General features: G+C 42.1%; 2 protein-coding genes across 2 annotated transcripts; both read right to left on the reverse strand.

Moving 5' to 3' along the window:
- Positions 1 to 361: 361 nt before the first annotated feature.
- LOC122249188 (putative glucosylceramidase 4) lies at positions 362 to 8,855 on the reverse strand. Its single transcript, XM_043009855.2, has 12 exons — positions 8,771 to 8,855; positions 7,144 to 7,341; positions 6,854 to 6,983; positions 6,418 to 6,571; positions 5,930 to 6,090; positions 5,718 to 5,799; positions 5,315 to 5,470; positions 4,692 to 4,836; positions 3,370 to 3,449; positions 2,817 to 2,927; positions 1,200 to 1,375; positions 362 to 570 (listed from the first exon to the last, which is right to left on the reverse strand). Exons 1-12 carry the CDS (start codon positions 8,832 to 8,834, stop codon positions 417 to 419), a joined length of 1,611 nt encoding a protein of 536 aa, XP_042865789.2. The 5' UTR covers positions 8,835 to 8,855; the 3' UTR covers positions 362 to 416.
- Positions 8,856 to 10,042: 1,187 nt separating this feature from the next.
- Positions 10,043 to 19,259, reverse strand: LOC122249189 (galactosylceramide sulfotransferase). The gene is made up of 7 exons (XM_043009856.2): positions 19,142 to 19,259; positions 14,130 to 14,259; positions 13,439 to 13,538; positions 12,709 to 12,894; positions 11,963 to 12,154; positions 11,186 to 11,323; positions 10,043 to 10,572 (listed from the first exon to the last, which is right to left on the reverse strand). Exons 2-7 carry the CDS (start codon positions 14,255 to 14,257, stop codon positions 10,096 to 10,098), a joined length of 1,221 nt encoding a protein of 406 aa, XP_042865790.2. The 5' UTR covers positions 14,258 to 14,259; positions 19,142 to 19,259; the 3' UTR covers positions 10,043 to 10,095.
- Positions 19,260 to 20,000: the final 741 nt, after the last annotated feature.

Consider the following 20,000-nt stretch of genomic DNA (forward strand, 5'->3'; position numbering starts at 1 on the left):
ATGCTTAAAAGAGTTGTAGATATAATAATGATAATAATAATAAAGATGATAATAATAGTAATAATAATAGTTAATATTGACAATGATAACAATAATAATAATTGCATCAATAATAATAATGATGGAGTTGATAATAATAATAATAATAATAATAATAGTAATAACAATAATAATAATAATAGTAATAACAATAATAATAATAATAGTAATAACAATAATAATAATAATAGTAATAACAATAATAATAATGATAATAATAATAACAACAATGATGATGATGATGAGATGTCAATGATAATAAGAATAAACAATAATCCCAATAATAAAAATAACAATAATGATAGTAATAAAACAACAAGAATAATTAAGAGTTATGATCAAAATCCAACACTAATAACAACGATAACAAACCCGCTCTAAGGAATCAGGTTATCAGAGTTATCATCGACTTCGGGTTTTGCGAAGAGGAGCGTTGTAATAGACTTCGAAGGTATGTCAAGATTGATATAGTGAGCTTTGCCGCCCACGCCCACGCCCACGCCCACGCTCACGCTCTCTGCTGTGTCTCCGCTGGTTGGAAAGGGGGCGATGGGTGTTATTTATATTTTTTTATTTTTTTTTTTTTTTTTTTTTTTTTTTTTTTTTTTTTTTTTTTTTTTTAGGGTGTGAGGTTTTTCGGTGTGTGTGTGTGTTGGTTTGTGTGTGTGTGTGTTTGTTTGTGTGTGTGTGTGTGTGTGTTGGTTTGTTTGTTTGTTTGTTTGTGTATGTGTATGTGTATGTGTGTTTGTATGTGTGTGTGTGTGTGTGTATGTGGGTAGAGATTTATATATAATTATGTGTTTTTGTTGATGATATTGTTTTGTATAAGCTTTTTAAGGAACATACATGAGTATTTTTCAGAGTATTGTGGGTTGTTTGTTTAAGCAAAGTTTATGTTAGTGTGAAAATTAATCGACCGGTGATATGAACTTCTAATAAACAAAATAGAAAATTAGATTGAATGGATGTTCGAATAGAATAATAGATCAATAATTATATCTAATAAAAAGACGAATAAAGAGATTAATTATCTATCCTGATCACAAACTAAGCAACACATAAATGATACCAAAAAAAAAAAATAATAATAATAATAATTTTACCAACCAACCCCCCGCAACCACCCCCCCCCCCCAAAAAAAAAAAAAAATCAAACTCACAAATTCAGAATCACAACAACTGAGGTGTCGTCAGCAGGGTTATGGAACGCCGTCGCGCTGACACTATCTGACGGACGGCTGACGGAAGCGCTGATGCGTCGCGACCCAGGAACGAGAAACTTGCTGAAGTGACCCAGCGCGTAGAACATCGGCTGCTTGTAGAACTCTCCGTTTTCCTGAGGGCAAGGTGGGGGTGTGAGGGGGGGTGTGAGTGGGGGTGTGAGTGGGGATGTGGGGGTGTGAGTGGGGGTGTGAGGGGGAGTGTGAGGGGGTGTGAGGGAGTGGGGGAGTGGGGGTGTGAGTGGGAGTGTGAGTGGGGGGGTGAGTGGGGGTGTGAGTGGGGGAGGGGGGGGGGGGGAGGGGGGGGAGTGTGAAGGGGAGTGAGGGAGAGTGAGGGGGGAGAGTGTGAGGGGGAGTGGGAGATGTAAGGTGAGGGAGTGAGTGGGGGGGTGAAAATCGATATGTGAAAGAAAATATTAATTATATCATATATAATATAGTTGTCTTTTTTCTCTATATATTGTGACATGATATATATAAGAACACAATAGTAATCATGCTCACTATATATCATATGAGCTGCTTGTATACATCGACTACAGGTAAGTATACCAGATTATCATGCAACCGGAATCAACATTGACTCTCTACCCGAAGCCACACAGGAAAGTCTGCTCAGGTATGTGTTTTAGCGAATTTATTTCATTATGAATCTCTCTCTCACTCTCTCTCTCTCACTCACTCACTCACTCACTCACTCACTCACTCACTCACTCACTCACTCACTCACTCACTCACTCTCTCTCTTTATCTCCTTTCCTAATGTTCTCTCTCTGTCTACTTCCATCCGCCCTTTATCTCTCTCCTTCCCACCGCTCTATCTCTCTCTCTCTCTCTTTCCTTCCCTCCCTCCCTCCCTCCCTTCCTCCCTCCTTTCTCTCTTTCTTCCGTCCCCCTCCTCTCTTTCCTCCACCCTTTCCCTCTCTCTATCTCTCTCTCCCTCCCTCCCACCCTCCCTCCTTCCCAGTCCCCACTCTCCAACCCACCCTCCCACCCTCCCACCCACCCATCCTTTCTCCCTCACACCCACCCACCCACCCTCCTACCCTCCTTCTCCCCACCCTCCCACCCTCCTTTTCCCCACCCACCCTCCTACTCCTCTCTCTCTCTCTCTCTCTCTCTCTCTCTCTCTCTCTCTCTCTCTCTCTCTCTCTCCTCTCTCTCTCCTCTCTCTCCTCCTCTCTCTCTCTCTCTCTCCTCCTCCTCTCTCCTCTCTCTCCCTCCCCCTCCCCCCTCCCTCTCTCCCTCCTCTCTCCCCTCTCCTCCCCTCTCCCCTCCTTCTCCCCTCTCTCTCTCTCTCTCTCTCTCCTCCCTCTCTCTCTCCCTCTCTCTCTCTCCCCTCCCTGTCTCTCTCTCTCCTCCCCTCTCCTCCCTCTCTCTCCCTCTCTCTCTCTCCCTCTCTCTCTCCCCTCTCTCTCCCCTCTCTCTCCCCCCCTCTCTCTCTCCCCTCCTCTCTCCCCCCTCTCTCTCTCCTCCCCTCTCTCTCTCTCCTCCCCTCTCTCTCTCTCCTCCCCTCTCTCTCTCTCCTCCCCTCCCCCTCTCTCTCTCTCCCCTCACCTTATTAATAATGATTGGCGAATCGACGAAATTCCGAGCCCAGTTCGGCCCACCTTCCGTGTCTAAGGCGAGGTTCCAATCCACCCAGCCAGTCGACCAGTGATTGAGATCCTGAAAGAGCGTTAGATGGATTATGTGACGGATTGAAGGATATTGCGAGAGGTGTGGAGGGGTGGGGGGGGGGGACAGACGGAGGGAGGGAGGGAGGGAGGGAGGGAGGGAGGGAGGAGAAGAGGGTAGGGGTGAATATAAAAGAAATTCAAATGATAAACTTCAAAGAAAACAAAATAAGACAATAAAAAAACACACAAACAAAACAAACCGAGAAACCTCACAGAAAACGAGAATACTAACCACCCCCTTACCCCCACCCCCACCACCCACCCAAACAAAAAAAAATCGACCCAAAAAAAAAAATAAAGAAAACGAAAAAAAAATAAAGAAAACGAAAACGAAATAAAAACCATCCTGAAGTCAAAGAAAACGAAACAACTCATAGAAAACGAGAACCATCCCGGGAAGACGGAGGATATAGGCCTAGACTTTACTTTACCTCAATGATGTTATAGGCATAATGCTCCCCTCGAGACCAGTCCCCTAGAATGACTCTCTCACCCGTCGGTGCATAACTCCCTGTAAGGATTTATGTGAATTGATTAAACACATCACAACTATATGCGTATCATCAACACATGAACATTCACATCAAAGAACATCAGTATATTCATCAAATATAATTACATCATTAATTATCACTGTCTATATTATCAGAGGTCATAAACAAATATAGATTATATATTACATCACAAAAACATCACCGACCACATCACAAAACATCATCTTCATAAACTATCCCAATGAATTCACAATTATATCACATATATATCACCCACCACATCACAAGCCGTCATAAACATCATGAATGATCTCCACCACATCACAAACGCAAACATCATTGACATCATAAATTATCCCTTTCACGCCACATGATAAAACATAAACAACCACATCACAAACACAACACAATCATATCACAAACACATCACTAGTTATATCACTTAACACCGTAAACACATCACCAACCACATCACAAACACATCTTAAAAAATCACTAATACATCACAAAAACATCACAATCAAACATATCATCAAACCACATCACAAACCTTCCTAAAACACCACAAACACATCACAAACCGCATCGCAACCAAACATATCACTAGACACATATCACAAAACACCACAAACACATCATTAATCACATCATAAACCATCGTAAATCATCACAAACCGAATCACAACCAAACACATCACAAAACACACCACAAACACATAACAACCAACCACATCACAAAACACCACAAACACATCACAACCAAACACACCACAAAACACCACAAACACATCACAATCACATCACAACCAAACACACCACAAACACATCACAACCAACCACATCACAAAGCACCACAAACACATCACAATCACATCACAACCAAACACATCACAAAGCACCACAAACACATCACAATCACATCACAACCAAACACATCACAAAGCACCACAAACACATCACAACCAACCACATCACAAAGCACCACAAACACATCACAAAACACCACAAACACATCACAATCACATCACAACCAAACACACCACAAACACATCACAACCAAACACACCACAAACACATCACAACCAACCACATCACAAAACACCACAAACACACCGCAAACACATCACAAAAACAGACCACAAACACATCTCAACCAACCACACCACAAACACATCACAACCTACCACATCACAAAACACCACAAACACATCACAAAAACCAACCACATCACAACCAAAATCCACATCACAAAACATCACCGTCGCAGGCTTCGGTGTAGAGAAGAAAGCGATCCGGGAAAAGATCGTGAGTCTCATCCATCACGCTCGGGCCAATGACGTCATCCCGATACCAGTGGATAGCGATGCCGTCTACGAACTGGGCAGCCGTGGGGTCGTCCAGGATCTGAGGGGAGGCTAGGGTGAGAAAGGCGGTAATTTTGTGGGAGGGATAGGGAGGGATTGGGTGAGGGTGAGGGTGAGGGTGAGGGTGAGGGTGAGGGTGAGGGTGAGGGTGAGGGGGAGGGGGGGGGGGAGGGGGAGGGGGAGGGGGAGGGAGAGGGGTAGGGATAGGGAGAGGGAGAGGGAGGAAGGGGGAGGGAGATAGTGAGAGGATGAGAGAGAGAGAAAAAACGAAAGAAAGTGTGTGTGTGAGAGTGAGAGAGAGAGAATGAGAGAGAGAGAGAGAGAGAGAGAGAGAGAGAGAGAGAGAGAGAGAGAGAGAGAGAGAGAGAGAGAGAGAGAGAGAGAGAGAGAGAGAGAGAGAGACAGAGAGAGACAGAGACAGAGACAGACATTCAGACAGACAGACAGAATTATTATGCCAGGGAACGCACCAAAGCAGGGTAGGAAAACACGAGCCAAGAAGTCACCCACACACTCACCGTGGCGGGGTACCAAGGCAGGGCATTGCGACTGTGATCCGGGACCATAAGTTTCAACCTCCTGAGACCTGCCTCCTCTAACGTAGGACCGAGATTTTCTTTAATCCAGTCTCTTTGATCTTCGGCAGTCCAAGCACACGTGTTCCATGGATAATCCTGTGTTAAAATTAAGGATAATTTATATACGTGTAGGTCATCGTGGAGAGATAGTTGCTGGTATGCAACTTGTAATAACAAAAGGGTCAACAGTTTTTGAGACGAAAATAAATATTTGTGGCCAACTGAAAATGTGTATTTTTGCATCCAAGTACATAGAAAATAGGCTGGATCTATGACAGATGATATGTAACTTTAATCGTGGTGTTTCTTCAACTCGAAACAGAGCCTGTAAATCTTCACTTACTTCTTCAAAACCAGTTAGCGGTTCGTTCTGTGTCGTCAACCCCCATAAAGGCACCCCCTCTGCTTCGTATTGTTCCACAAACCTTCAATATAAAAAGTCCGAGAATCATTATATCTAATTTACAAACAAAAACAAAAAATCGGAAACCATCTAACACAAGTAATATCCACTACGATTATCTAAACCAATAAAAACAGATAAAAAAGACTCACTTTACGAAGTAGTTGGACCAAGGCTGCCACATTTCTTTCAAAAGTCCCCCCGACCCGTTGAAGTGTCCGTTTTCTTTCATCCAAGCTGGCGGTGACCAGGGGGAACCAAAGAGTTTCAACTCTTTCTCACTCAGTTCTTTGGCACGTCGGATGTAAGGAAGCTATAGTGTAATAGGAAGAAAAAGACAGACAGTGAAATGTGTTTTGTTTCATGGACTCATTATGAATCAACAAATTTATGACGAACTTGGTGAAATGACGTGCGTTTTATACGAGAAATTCCTATACTTTTTCATTTAGAAAGGAAGAAAACGGGTAAATATGGGTGACAATTAAAAGACAAACGAAGACTAAAAAGAAAAAAAAATAAGAAAAGCCGAATAACATAAAAATCGACAATAGCGAATCGAAGTCAAAATCATATCAAAACACATAATCAAAATAATACGAAAGTTCATAACCGACAGCACTCGACGTAACTCCTCCACCTTGTATCGATAGTCTTCAAGAGTCAAGTTAAAGTGGATGAGTTCAGCATCGCCTTCCACATCGTCGTAGGAGTAGGGGCGGGTGGAGAAGTCACTTCCGGCCATCGGCACGCGGCAGAGGTTGTACTCCAGGCCCTCCGGCGAGAAGTAGGACCTTGAGAGGGAAAAGGAATTAAGAGGAAAGAGAACAAAAAAATAAGAATTTAGATAGACTGAGAAAGGGGAAGAGAGCAAGCGAGCGAGCGAGCGAGAGGGATAGAGAGACAGAGAGAAAGAGAGACAGAGAGAGAGAGAGAGAGAGAGAGAGAGAGAAAGAGAGAGAGAGAGAGAGAGAGAGACAGAGAGAGAGAGAGAGAGAGAAAGAAAGAGTTCTGAAACAAATCACGATTTTTCTTAATTCGTTAAAAAAAAAGAAAAAAAGAAAAAAAAAACATACCTGAGAAGAATTTCCTGTGTGACTTCGGGTAGAGAGTCAATGTTGATTCCGGTTGCATCAGTAAAAGCTCCTCCAAAGCCCATGATAGCCTGGTACTCATACCCGTAATCGATATGCACGACCACTGACGCTATAGGTAGAAGACATTACGTGAAAATCATTGATCCGTTTATTCATAATGCAATTGCAATTAGAATAACAAGTCTAAAATATTCAAGATCACCGAACCAGCAGTTAGTCGATATCTACATTAGTTTCCCCTCAGGCTAAACCACCAACCAGTCCCTCACCGTTGGAAGTCGTCTGAGCGAAAGAGCCAGACTTCACCTGGAAGCGAAGACCGTCCCTTGAGGAGGTGACGGAAGTGTAGGTACCCGGAGGACCTGCCTGAAGGACGCCGGGGAAGTCACAGTAGTCGGAGGAACAGACACACACCACGCTGTCCGCTCCGTAGCTACGCGGATCACATGGCGAGTCTTCTGTGTTTACTTTGAGATACGGGTGATTAGGGTGATGTTGAGGTGATTAGGTGATTAGGTGATTAGGCGGAAAAAGCAGTTCATGTCCTAATGGCTATATGTTTGTTTGTTTGTTTGCTCTCTCTCTCTCTCTCTCTCTCTCTCTCTCTCTCTCTCTCTCTCTCTCTCTCTCTCTCTCTCTCTCTCTCTCTCTCTCTCTCTCTCTCTCTCTCTCTCTCTCTCTCTCTTTCTATCTTTGGTGTTTCTTTCTTTCGTTTTTGTTGTCCTTCTTTTTATTTATCTGTCTTCATTCCTTACTTTCTGTATACTTCCATGTATATGTTTTTAAAGATTATACATCTTGTTTTTTTTAACATTGCTAATGCAACAGTTACACAAGCACCCAACATTAGCAATCTACTCTATGCTGAATACAATACACCCAATTCATTAATCAAATTTTGAATTTAGCAACCACGACAAAATGCGTCGATATATATTTTACAAAAAAAAATATAATTAACTTTACCTCAAAGCTAACTAAGGACCCTTTTGAATCGTAGAGGATTAAAACAAACACACAATTAACACTTTAACACAAACAAATAAACAACCCAGTAACAGAAGGATGCATAATCAGGACTCTACATCCTTAGTAGAAAGGTCAACGTCCTTCTAAATGTGTTCCTTTGTTGTTGTTGTTGTTTTTGTTTGTTTGTTTCTCTTGTTAAGAATGTTGTTGTTTATATCATCTTTTATGGATACAAATCCTTCATTATTCTTGGGTGTCTTGCTAAATGTTCATTATGTTCTTAGCGGCCAGTTCTATATCGCATATGATTTAATAATAAGCGAGGAACATCCGGGAATTCGGTATATATATATCGAATTAAATTTAAATCTTGATAATGCATACTAATTCGAATAATGATAAGGATAAAAATATATAGTAGTAACTTATGGTTATGATAATAATGATAATGATGGTAATCACAATAAGTATGACAATGACAATCATTATCATGATAATAACAATGATGTTAACAATGATATTGATAATAGTGATAATAATAATGATACTCCTAATAAAGTTACTAATAATACTTGTAAAGATAACAATAATAATCATGATGATAATAATGAGGACAATAATAATAACAATAGTGATAATAATAACAATAACGGCAATGATGAAAATAATAATAAGTATGATGATGATAATTATGAAGATAGTAATAATCATTATCATAATTATCATTGTTATTAAAATCAATATTATCCTTCCCCATTATCAAAGCCATCATTACAATTATTTCTGTTATTAGTAGCAGGTATAGTAGGAGCAGTGACAGCAGTAGTAAAAGTAGTAGTAGTAGTAGTAACAGTAGTAGTAGTAGCTGTAGTAATAGTAGTAGAATTATTATCATCACCATCATTATTACTAAAACATCATACTCACCCCCCACCCCAGAGCACAATAACACAGCGAGGACGACAAACACCATATGTCTTGGTAACACCATCGTGTAAGTTAGACTGTTTTGTTTCCTGGGAGAGTCTGATAACATCTATTTTTCTTTTCTATTTTCCTCCTCCTCCTCCCCCCCCCACTAACACTCCTCTACCCCTCCCCCCCTCTTCTCCCTCTCCCCTCCGCCCTCCCACTAACCCTCCTCTATCCCTCCCCCTCTCTTCTCCCTCTCCCCTCCCCCCTATCACTCTCTCTCTCTTTTACTTGTTCCTGGGAGATGACAGGTGTGTGTGTGTGGGAGGGGGTGGGGGGGAGGGTGATGGTTGGGGGGATGGGGGTGTTGGAAGGAGTTGTGTGTGTGTGTTTGGAGGCTGGGGCGTATACATGTTATATGTGTGTATGTATATGTATGTATATGTGTGTATGTATATGTATGTATATGTGTGTGTGTGTGTTTGCGTGTGCGTGTGTGTGTGTGTGTGTGTGTGTTTGATATACATACATACATATATATATACATATACATACATATATATATATATACATATATATATATATATATATATATATATATATATATAGAGAGAGAGAGAGAGAGAGAGAGAGAGAGAGAGAGAGAGAGAGAGAGAGAGATACACAAAGATGGATGCATAAGCAGAAAAATATAAATACAGGCAAAAAGAGAGGCAAAGAGAACTCTCACAACACAGGCCTACACATATTTCTTTTCTTCGGGAAATATACCATCTGGTATATGATGAAATCATTTTGAAATTGAATTCACTCAGGACATACGCGTCTTGATAATCTAAGATAGAGAGTAATTTGAGATTCTATTCTTATTTGGGATCTGTCTGAATAAGTCAGTTCTACTTTTTTTTAAGCACGGTGTAGTTTGATTAGATAAAGATACACATAGATATTCCGCTTGATTTCATATGTACAGACTTGTATAGAATAGTGAAATGAGTCGCCTTAATTCATAATTAATTAATTCGCCCTTTCACTGTATAATCCTAAGGGTGAAAGGGTTTCTTTTTTCAGATTATTTGACGTATCGCGTGTCTGTATCTTTTATTTATTTATCTATTTTTTTTTTTTTTTTTTTTTTTTTTTTTTTTTTGGTAAATAAGCTTTTAAGTCTGAATGCTGATTTCCCAACCAAAAACAATAATAATAGGTATATAATCTGGCCAAATTAACCCAGTCAGCCTCACGTAAGGCTGTAGGAGTGTCACAGAAGGGCAAAGACAATCAATAAAATAGCGAGTACTTTACTCATAACAACAATACACAAAAACAGAAGCAGTCCCTCAAGGCTCGGGAAAATACTCGTACTTCTTGTCGCCGAAGTAATACTCGTAATATCTTAAAAACTGCCGTCGCACCACTTCCCGCGTAAGCACGACATTCGGCTTGACCAACACCTTGCAGAAGGAGTTCGATCCCGCGCTCCTGTAGCCCACCAGAAGAGGGAGGTCCTTCCTGCCATACCTCCTGATGGAGACGTCTTTCATTGTGTATTCCGTCACGCCGCACTTCCTTCTCGTTTCCTCCCGCAAGGACCTCAGCTCAGCCACTTCCTTCGCCATCCGAGTCCTGCCGAAGTGGTTGACGAGTTCCAAGAGTCGTGCGGTGAAGTGCTGGTGCAGCCGGTAGTCTCCATGGAGCCAGTCCCTCAGCTTGGCGCTCCTGTGTGGGTCGAGGGCGTCTTCCGTGGAGTTCTCGGCGCGGAAGCGGGTCTTCTGGTTCAGGGTCACCAGGTCGCGCATCGTCAGTCCGATTAGGTCCTGGAATGGGAGATTTTTTTCTCTCTTTCTCTTTCTCTTCTTTTTTCTCTCCCTCTGTCTATCTATCTATCTATCTATCTCTCTTTCTCTTTCTTTTTCTTTTTTCTCTCTCTTTTTCTCTTTCTCTTTCTATTTCTTTTCTCACTTCTCTCTCTTCTTTCTCTCTCTTTCTCTTTCTCTTTCTTTTCTCTCCTCTCTCTCTCTCTTTCTCTCTCTTTCTCTCTCTCTCTATCCCTCTCTCTCTATCTATCCCTCTCTCTCTCTCTATCCCTCTCTCTCTCTATCCCTCTCTCTCCCTCTCCTTTTCCCTCTCTCTTTCTCACCTCCTCTCTCTCTCTCCCCTCTCTCTCTCTCTCTACCTCTCTCTCTCTCTATATATATATAATGTTATACACACACATATATGTGCGTGTGTGTACAAAGAGAGAGAGAGAGAAAGAGAGAGAGAGACAGAGAAAGAGAAAGAGAAAGAGAGAAACAGAGAAAGAGAGACAGAGACAGAGAGAGAGAAAGAGAAAGAAAGAGAGAGACTCCCTGCACGTCTTCATATCCTCAACACCCAATCTACCTGCTCACCCACCTATCACACCCACCTACCAATATCCCCACGTACCTTAAGAAGGATGAGGGATTCGTCCATGTACTCAGCGATCAGAACGAAGTGGAAGTTCTGCTCCACCTTCCTGATGGCTCCCTCCACAGCTGCCGGCGAGTCAAAGTCCTCTGGCTCCACACCCAGGTCGAAGAGCATCTCGGGTGGAAACGTTTGCGGGAGATTTTGTGGATTATAATGTTAATTCATTTTACGATTGGAAATCGTATATACGTTGCTTATGTTATATATATATATATATTAGAGAGAGGAGGAGAGAGAGAGAGAGATAGATAGATTTTTTTTTTTTTGTGTGTGTGTGTAAATCGTTACATTTTATGTTACACAGGTATTCATATTTTTAAAGAAAATCATTTTTATTGAAGATATTCAAGAAAATGGTAGCACTTCATGTTGATAAAGAAAATTCCCATTTTGTCTTGTTATCAAAGTATATATGTGTTATTAAAGAAAATGACAATGGTATGATTTGTAATGTTGTTAATAAAAACGGTAACTTTGCATATCAATAAAGGAAATAGAAGTATATATACATCATTTCAGAAAATTGCCACATTTTATGCTACCAAGTCAATAATAACAGTCTATATCCTTAAATAATGTAACATCTTCAATACCACAGTAGAAAATAACACCTGTCAATCTAAATAACATCAAAACTAAACAGACAAGAAAAATATACAAACAATTCAACTACAGAAGCAGTAAAGTATAGACAACGCAAACCAGCTATACACAAAAACAAAATAAAACAAAAGATGATCGCACAAGGCCCACCTGATTCCTCCCGATGCGGCCGGAGTAGCGCGGGAACACATTCATCTTCGAGCGAGGGAAATCCAAGAGTCGAAGGAGGGGTGTGCGAAGTTCCTCCTCCAGGTTGTAATAGGAGAACATGGACTGGAAGGAGGTCGAAGGATCCCTCATAATGGTGACCCACACGGCGTCCTTGCTTAGGCTTTTGCATATCTGTGCGCGGTAAAGAAAGTGAGCTTTCTCTCTTTCTCTATTTTTCTGTCTATTTATTTCTCTCTCTCTCTCTCTCTCTCCCTCTCTATCTACTTCCCACTCTTTATCCTTCCCTCTCTCTCTCTCTCTCAATCTCTCTCTCTCTCTCTCTCTCTCTCTCTCTCTCTCTCTCTCTCTCTCTCTCTCTCTCTCTCTCTCTCTCTCTCTCTCTCTCTCTCTCTCTCTCTCTCTCTCTCCATTTCTCCCTTCCTCCCTCAATCTGTATCTCTACCTCTCCCTCTCTTTCTTGTGGGACGTTTCCTACTTTATGCCTAGCTCATCCTCTCCCTCCTTTCGCTTCCCTGTCCCCCTTATTCCCTTCCTTCCCCCATCACGTACCTCCCCCCTACTTTTGTCCCTCATCTCCTTCCATCCTCACTTCTCACTCACTCCCTTCTTCCTTCCTATCTCTCTTCTCCCTCATTCCTTTCCTCTTCCCTATCTCACTTCTCCCTCACTCCCTTCCTCCTTCCTACCTCACTACTCCCTCACTTCCTTCCTCCTTCCTTCCATACCTCTTCAGGATCCTTCAAACGGAGGTGATGGGCGATGACGTCCGCGCGCCGGTCACCCGAGGGCGGCACCAAGGGCGTGTGCCGGACGAGGTCAGAGGTGAAGGGCTTCGGGTGACCTAGGTACACGCCGCGCCCGGGAACCCCGAAGACGAGGTTGCGTCTCATGCCCCAACGCAAGAGCAGGTTCTGCGGAGAGGTGGGCGTGGAGGTTGGGGTGGGGTTGAGAGAGAGGTTAGCTAAGGTGTTTTCTCTCTCTCGCTCGTTCTCTCGCTCTTTCTCTCTCGTTCGCTCTCTGTCGTTCGCTCGCTCGTTCTCGCTCTCTCTTTCTTTCTCTCTGTCTCTCTCTCTCTCGCTCTCTCTCTCTCATTCTCTCTCTCTCTTTCATTCTCGCTTTCTGTCTCTCATTCTCTCTCTTTCTTTCTCTCTCTCTCTCTCTCTCTCTCTCTCTCTCTCTCTCTCTCTCTCTCTCTCTCTCTCTCTCTCTCTCTCTCTCTCTCTCTCTCTCTCTCTCTCTCTCTCATTCTCTTTCTCTTTCTCTCTCTCTCTCTCTCAGAAAAAAGAGATACAGGAAGAAATAGAGAGAGAGAGAGAGAGTGTGTGTGTGTGTAGGTGCGTGCGTGCGTGTGGAATTTAAGACTGAATTAAAAAAAAAAGAAAAAAAAAATCTACACACATCTCACAACCCCAAAGCAACAAAGGATAACTGAACACATGAACACCACGCCCTCACCTGCACAACAGAGGACGCCGTCTTGTGGGTCTTGAGGAAGAAGACGTCGCAAGGGGCGGAACAGGAGGCGCCCTCGCCCACCGCCCACGACACGCTCCTCCTGACGCCCACGGAGAACAAGGGCGTTATATTCTTCGGCGTTATGTTTAATGATGGCGTGTTTAGGTTTCTCTCTCTCTTTCTCTTTTTGTCTTTGTCTTTCTCTTTTTCTTATTCTCTCTCTCTCTCTGTCTCTCTCTTTCTTATTCTCTCTCTTTCTTTCTTATCCCCTCTCTCTCTCTCTCTCTCTCTCTCTCTCTCTCTCTCTCTCTCTCTCTCTCTCTCTCTCTCTCTCTCTCTCTCTCTCTCTCTTTAATCAATCAATCATTGTCTCTATCTAAAGCTATGCAATTATATATGTGTCTATCTGCATAGCTATGTTTCTATCTATATCTATCTATTCGTCCCAAATATCTGCAGATCTATCTCTCCATTCATCCATCTACCTACTTATCCATCCATCCATCCACATATCTACATACCTGTTCATCTATATATCCATCCATCCACATATCTACATACCTATCCATCTATCCATATATCTACCTACCTATTTATCTATCCATTTATCAATCCATCTATCCATCATCTATATATCTACCTATACCTTCACACCCTCCCTTCCCCTCCCACCCATCCCACCTCCCCTCACCTAGCAGGCTGGACGCTAAAAGGGACGTGGAACACCCTGTTCACTTGAACCACTAGGGTGAGGGTGAGCGCTAGGGTGAGTGTCTGGAGAAGGAGTGCCGCTCGCTGCCGGAGAGCGTAGAGTGCCATCTCTGCTGAGGAAGGGACGAGGGTGAACAGGGAGATGTGAAGGTGAACTTGGAGATGAGGGAGGGAACGAGGGTGAACAGAGAGATGGGGAAGGGAACGAGGGTGACCAGAGAGATGGGGAAGGGAACGAGGGTGAACAGAAAGATGAGGGAGAGAACGAAGGTGAATAGAAAGATGGGAAAGGGAACGAGGGTGAATAGAGAGATGGGGAAGGGAATGAGGGTAAACAGAAAGAAGGGGAAGGGAACGAGGGTGAACAGAGAGATGAGGGAGGGAATGAGGGTGAACAGTGTGATGTGAAGGTGAACTGCGGAGATGAGGGAGGGAACGAGGGTGAATAGAAAGATGGGGAAGGGAATGAGGGTGAACAGGAAGATGAGGGAGGGAATGAGGGTGAACAGAAAGATGAGGGAGGGAACGAGGGTGAATAGAGAGATGAGGGAGGGAATGAGGGTGAACAGGGAGATGGGAAAGGGAACGAGGGTGAACAGTGTGATGTGAAGGTGAACTGCGGAGATGAGGGAGGGAACGAGGGTGAATAGAGAGATGAGGGAGGGAATGAGGGTGAATAGAGAGATGAGGGAGGGAATGAGGGTGAATAGAGAGATGAGGGAGGGAATGAGGGTGAATAGAGAGATGAGGGAGGGAATGAGGGTGAATAGAGAGATGAGGGAGGGAATGAGGGTGAACAGAGAGATGAGGGAGGGAATGAGGGTGAACAGAAAGATGAGGGAGGGAACGAGGGTGACTAGAGAGATGAGGGAGGGAATGAGGGTGAACAGAAATATGGGGAAGGGAACGAGGGTGAACAAGGAGATGGGGAAGGGAATGAAAGTGAACAGGGAGATGAGGGAGGGAACGAGGGTGAACAGGGAGATGGGGAAGGGAGCGAGGGTGGACAGAGAGATGAGGGAGGGAATGAGGGTGAACAGAAATATGGGGAAGGGAACGAGGGTGAACAGAAAGAAGGGGAAGGGAATGAAAGTGAACAGGGAGATGAGGGAGGGAACGAGGGTGAACAGGGAGATGGGGAAGGGAGCGAGGGTGGACAGAGAAATGGGGAAGGGAACGAGGGTGAACAGGGAGATGAGGGAGGGAATGAGGGTGAACAGAAAGATGAGGGAGGGAACGAGGGTGAACAGAGAGATGAGGGAGGGAATGAGGGTGAACAGAAAGATGGGGAAGGGAATGAAAGTGAACAGGGAGATGAGGGAGGGAACGAGGGTGAACAGGGAGATGGGGAAGGGAACGAGTGTGAACAGGGAGACGAGAGAATGAACGATGGTGAACAGAAAGATGGGGAAGGGAACGAGGGTGAACAGAAAGATGGGGAAGGGAACGAGGGTGAACAGAAAGATGGGGAAGGGAACGAGGGTGAACAGAAAGATGAGGGAGAGAACGAGGGTGAACAGAAAGATGAGGGAGGGAACGAGGGTGAACAGAAAGATGGGAAAGGGAACGAGGGTGAACAGAAAGATGTGGAAGAGAACGAGGGTGAACAGAAAGATGAGGGAGGGGACAAGGGTGAACAGGGAGATGAGGGAGGGAACGAGGGTGAACAGAGAGATGGGGAAGGGACGAGGGTGAACAGAGAGATGGGGAAGGGACGAGGGTGAACAGAAAGATGTGGAAGAGAACGAGGGTGAACAGAAAGATGAGGGAGGGGACAAGGGTGAACAGGGAGATGAGGGAGGGAACGAGGGTGAATAGAAAGATGGGGAAGGGAATGAGGGTGAACAGGGAGATGAGGGAGGGAACGAGGGTGAACAGAAAGATGAGGGAGGGAATGAGGGTGAACAGGGAGATGAGGGAGGGAATGAGGGTGAACAGGGAGATGAGGGAGGGAATGAGGGTGAACAGAAAGATGGGGAAGGGAACGAGGGTGAACAGAAAGATGGGAAAGGGAACGAGGGTGAACAGGGAGACGAGAGAGGGGACGAGGGTGAAAAGGGAGACGAGAGAGTGGAAGAGGGCGAACAGGGAGACGAGAGAGTGAAAGAGGGTGAACAGGGAGACGAGAGAGGGGACGAGGGTGAACAGGGAGACGAGAGAGTGGACGAGGGTGAACAGGGAGACGAGAGAGGGGACGAGGGTGAACAGGGAGACGAGAGAGGGGACGAGGGTGAACAGGGAGACGAGAGAGTGAAAGAGGGTGAACAGGGAGACGAGAGAGGGGACGAGGGTGAACAGGGAGACGAGAGAGTGAAAGAGGGTGAACAGGGAGACGAGAGAGTGAAAGAGGGTGAACAGGGAGACGAGAGAGTGAAAGAGGGTGAACAGGGAGACGAGAGAGGGGACGAGGGTGAACAGGGAGACGAGAGAGTGAAAGAGGGTGAACAGGGAGACGAGAGAGGGGACGAGGGTGAACAGGGAGACGAGAGAGTGGACGAGGGTGAACAGGGAGACGAGAGAGTGGAAGAGAGTGAGCGAGTGTACATTCGTGTGGATAAAGACTAAGGAAGTGGATTTAAGTGGGAAGTGTGGATGCGGATTACGGAACTAAGGAAGTGTAGACCATGTGGATAAAAGTGGGAAGTGGGAGGTAGGATGTGTGGATTTGTGTGGATGAAATTATGGAGTGGAGGAAGTGGTAAGTGTGGATTTCCATTAAGGAATTGAGGATGGTAGAAGTGAGGATAAAGAATAATGGTAATGATGATAATAACAATAATAATGATAATAATGATAGATGATGATAATGATAAAAAATCATTGACAATATTGCTAATGATAATAATGACGATAATATCAACAATAACAGTAATGATGTTAATAATGATAATGATGATAACAACTGAACAGATAATGTTAACGACAACCACAACAACAATAACAAAACCATTGTTAATAATAGTAATAACATTAGAAGTGACAATAATAATGATATACTGACAATAATCATGAACATAATGATAATAGTGACAATCATAATATTTATGATAATGATAGAAAATGATGATAATAATGATGAAAATAATAATGATGATAATGATAACAGTAATAATGATAATGGTGATAAAGGTAGTAAAAAATAACGATTATGACAATGTTTAATAATCATAATAGTAATAATGATAATAATAGTAACAATAATGATGATAATTATTATTGTTATCATAATCATTATAGTAACAATGATACCGCTAATAATGAAAATAACACTAATGATGATGATGATATAAATAATAATGATAAGGATGATAATCACAACAATAGATAACAGAAAAGTAATAGTAATGATAATAGTAACAATAATGATAACAATTCTAATGATAATGATAACAATGATAATTATTGTGATAGTAATAATGTTAATAATAATAAAAAAACATAATGACAATAATAATAAAAAAAAACATAATAATAATAATATGAATCATAACGATAATGATAACCACAATCGCTGATAAAAGTCAAAATCGACAAATGAATACAACATCGAATTTAATAAAATATAAGAAACAAAAAAACTCTAAGACTCACCATATCCCAAAATCAGCAAAACATTGAAAAATGCAAAAAAAAAATCGAAATTACTGTCAACACCACCTGAAAAAAAACACCAACTTTATCGAGGGAGGGACTCAAGCACACTGACAGTGAGGAAGAAGTGTCTGCCATACATAAAAAAGTAATGACAGTGCTATCTCTCTTAGCAACGGGACAAACTATATAGCGTACGGCCATACATACATACATACGCTGGCCATTTCTGGGTTGGTCATGTGACTCGTACGCACATACACGCACACACGCGTACACGTTCATATTTGGGTAGATACGTCGATGTATATGTATGCGGATACTTATATACCTATTTATCGTATGTATTTACATACTGTAGATACTTGGGCGTACTAATACGTACATAGATATTCAGAGAGATTATATATATGTATATATATATATATATATATATATATATATATATATATATATATATATATATATATATGTGTGTGTGTGTGTGTGTGTGTGTGTGTGTGTGTGTGTGTTTGAGTGTGTATACATACATACACATATATATATATATATATATGTATATATATGCTATAAGATAAATAAATATATATATAGATAAATAATAAATATTTAAATATATATATACATATAGATGTTGATATATATATATATATATATATATATATATATATATATATATATATATATATATGTGTGTGTGTGTGTGTGTGGTGTGTGTGTGTGTGTGTTTTTGTGTGCGTGTGTGCGTATGTGTGTGTGTATATGTGTGCGTGTGTGTGTGCGCGCGCGTGCGTGCGTGTGTGCGTGTGCGTGTGCGTGTGCGTGTGTGTGTTTGTGTGTGTGTGTGTGTGTGTCTGTGTGTGTTTCTGTCCCTGTCTCTCAGTCTGTTTTTCTGTCCTTGTTTCTCTCTGCCCTCTCTGGAAGGAAAGTGATATATGTAGATGTACGGGTAGAATGAATGAATGCCAGATAGGATAATTTGTTGACCGACGAACACATAAACCACAAGATAAATATATATACAATACACTTCAGATATCAAAAGTATTTCAATGCCCAGTAGCCGTCCCATTCTTCCCAAAACTTGTCGTTGATTGCGGAGAAATTCTCAATCTCAATAATCATAATATTATTACTGAAAGATCGGTAAATAAAGGAGGATTATTTAGCAAATATAGAAAATCATATATCATGCATGAAGATCCATGAAGTTTTAACTTGTTTTATCTCATGCTTCATATAAATATGCTTGTGAATTAATCAAATGCTCTCGGCAATATGTCCCCTTATGGTAGTGACCCAACGATGGTTTTGGTAGAAATAAGAGAATAATAATAATAATAATAATGATAATAATAATAATAATAATAATAATAAGGATATCATATGAGCATTACTTACTTTCGCGAGAGTTTTTGTGTGGGTCGCCGGAGGGTCTTAAAAAATGTAGTAATTCACAGCTGGCTACATTTTGACTCTGAGCAAGGTAGCTGATTGACTTCAGTGGGACAGCGTAAAGATTCTCCTGGACACACACAAACAAAAGAAGCGCGGTAACAAAGTTTATTCTCACTTATTGAAATTCATGGTGTTGCTGATATATATAGATGAAATAACATAATCTTATAAACATCCATATATAAGTGTATTTGTAACATGGAAATGATTGACAGTTCCCTCTAAAAAATCTAAGTATGCATATTATCGTAACGTTTTGTTGCACTATGCAATGTACAAAAGTGTAAAACGTGATGAAGTGGTCAATGGAACTTGTAGCAAAGTATTCCATACACATTTACTAAAGAACGGACTCGTATTGAGAAATTTTACTAACCGACCCTCCTCTTTCAAATCTACTTGATTTCTTCTAATCAATCCTATTTTTTCACAAAGAATGAATAGTCAAAGCCAATACTACATCGTTCCATTTCACTACAATCACCTACACATGCGTATCGTAATCACCTAAATAAATCAACTTATTACAGATACAAGAGGGACAAGACAAGCACATACCCTACCATCAAAAGCACAAACAAATGTTTTCGTGTAGCTGTCGCCCTGTTATAGCCAGAGTGACACTCGCGCGGGAAAGATATATAGCTTTGACTCACGCTCTGTCTGATTGGGCCATAAATTATAGATTCTGACTGCACACACATATATTCACAGTGGGAAAGCGTATGTGCATGTGAGGCGCGCCAGTCAGCCAGGGTTTTTGAATAATTGATGGCTTTATTAGTCGACAAATCCCTTCTTT

This window comes from Penaeus japonicus, unplaced genomic scaffold, assembly GCF_977035675.1.
Source record: "Penaeus japonicus unplaced genomic scaffold, GWHDUDI00000001_assembly GWHDUDI00000024, whole genome shotgun sequence".
Lineage (NCBI taxonomy): Eukaryota > Metazoa > Arthropoda > Malacostraca > Decapoda > Penaeidae > Penaeus > Penaeus japonicus.

Bases quoted from the DNA above. Each gene is read 5' to 3' on its own strand.
- LOC122249188 (XM_043009855.2), bottom strand. From the start codon at position 8,834: ATGGTGTTACCAAGACATATGGTGTTTGTCGTCCTCGCTGTGTTATTG. The intron at 6,572-6,853 runs GTATGTTTTTTT...TTCCCTCTCAAG, and splicing joins ACACAGGAAATTCTTCTCAG to GTCCTACTTCTCGCCGGAGG. The intron at 1,376-2,816 runs GTGAGGGGAGAG...CCTTGCCCTCAG, and splicing joins CGCCAATCATTATTAATAAG to GAAAACGGAGAGTTCTACAA.
- LOC122249189 (XM_043009856.2), bottom strand. From the start codon at position 14,257: ATGGCACTCTACGCTCTCCGGCAGCGAGCGGCACTCCTTCTCCAGACA. The intron at 12,155-12,708 runs GTATGGAAGGAA...TACCGCGCACAG, and splicing joins GTTTGAAGGATCCTGAAGAG to ATATGCAAAAGCCTAAGCAA. The intron at 11,324-11,962 runs GTGGGCCTTGTG...TTTCCACCCGAG, and splicing joins GCCGCATCGGGAGGAATCAG to ATGCTCTTCGACCTGGGTGT.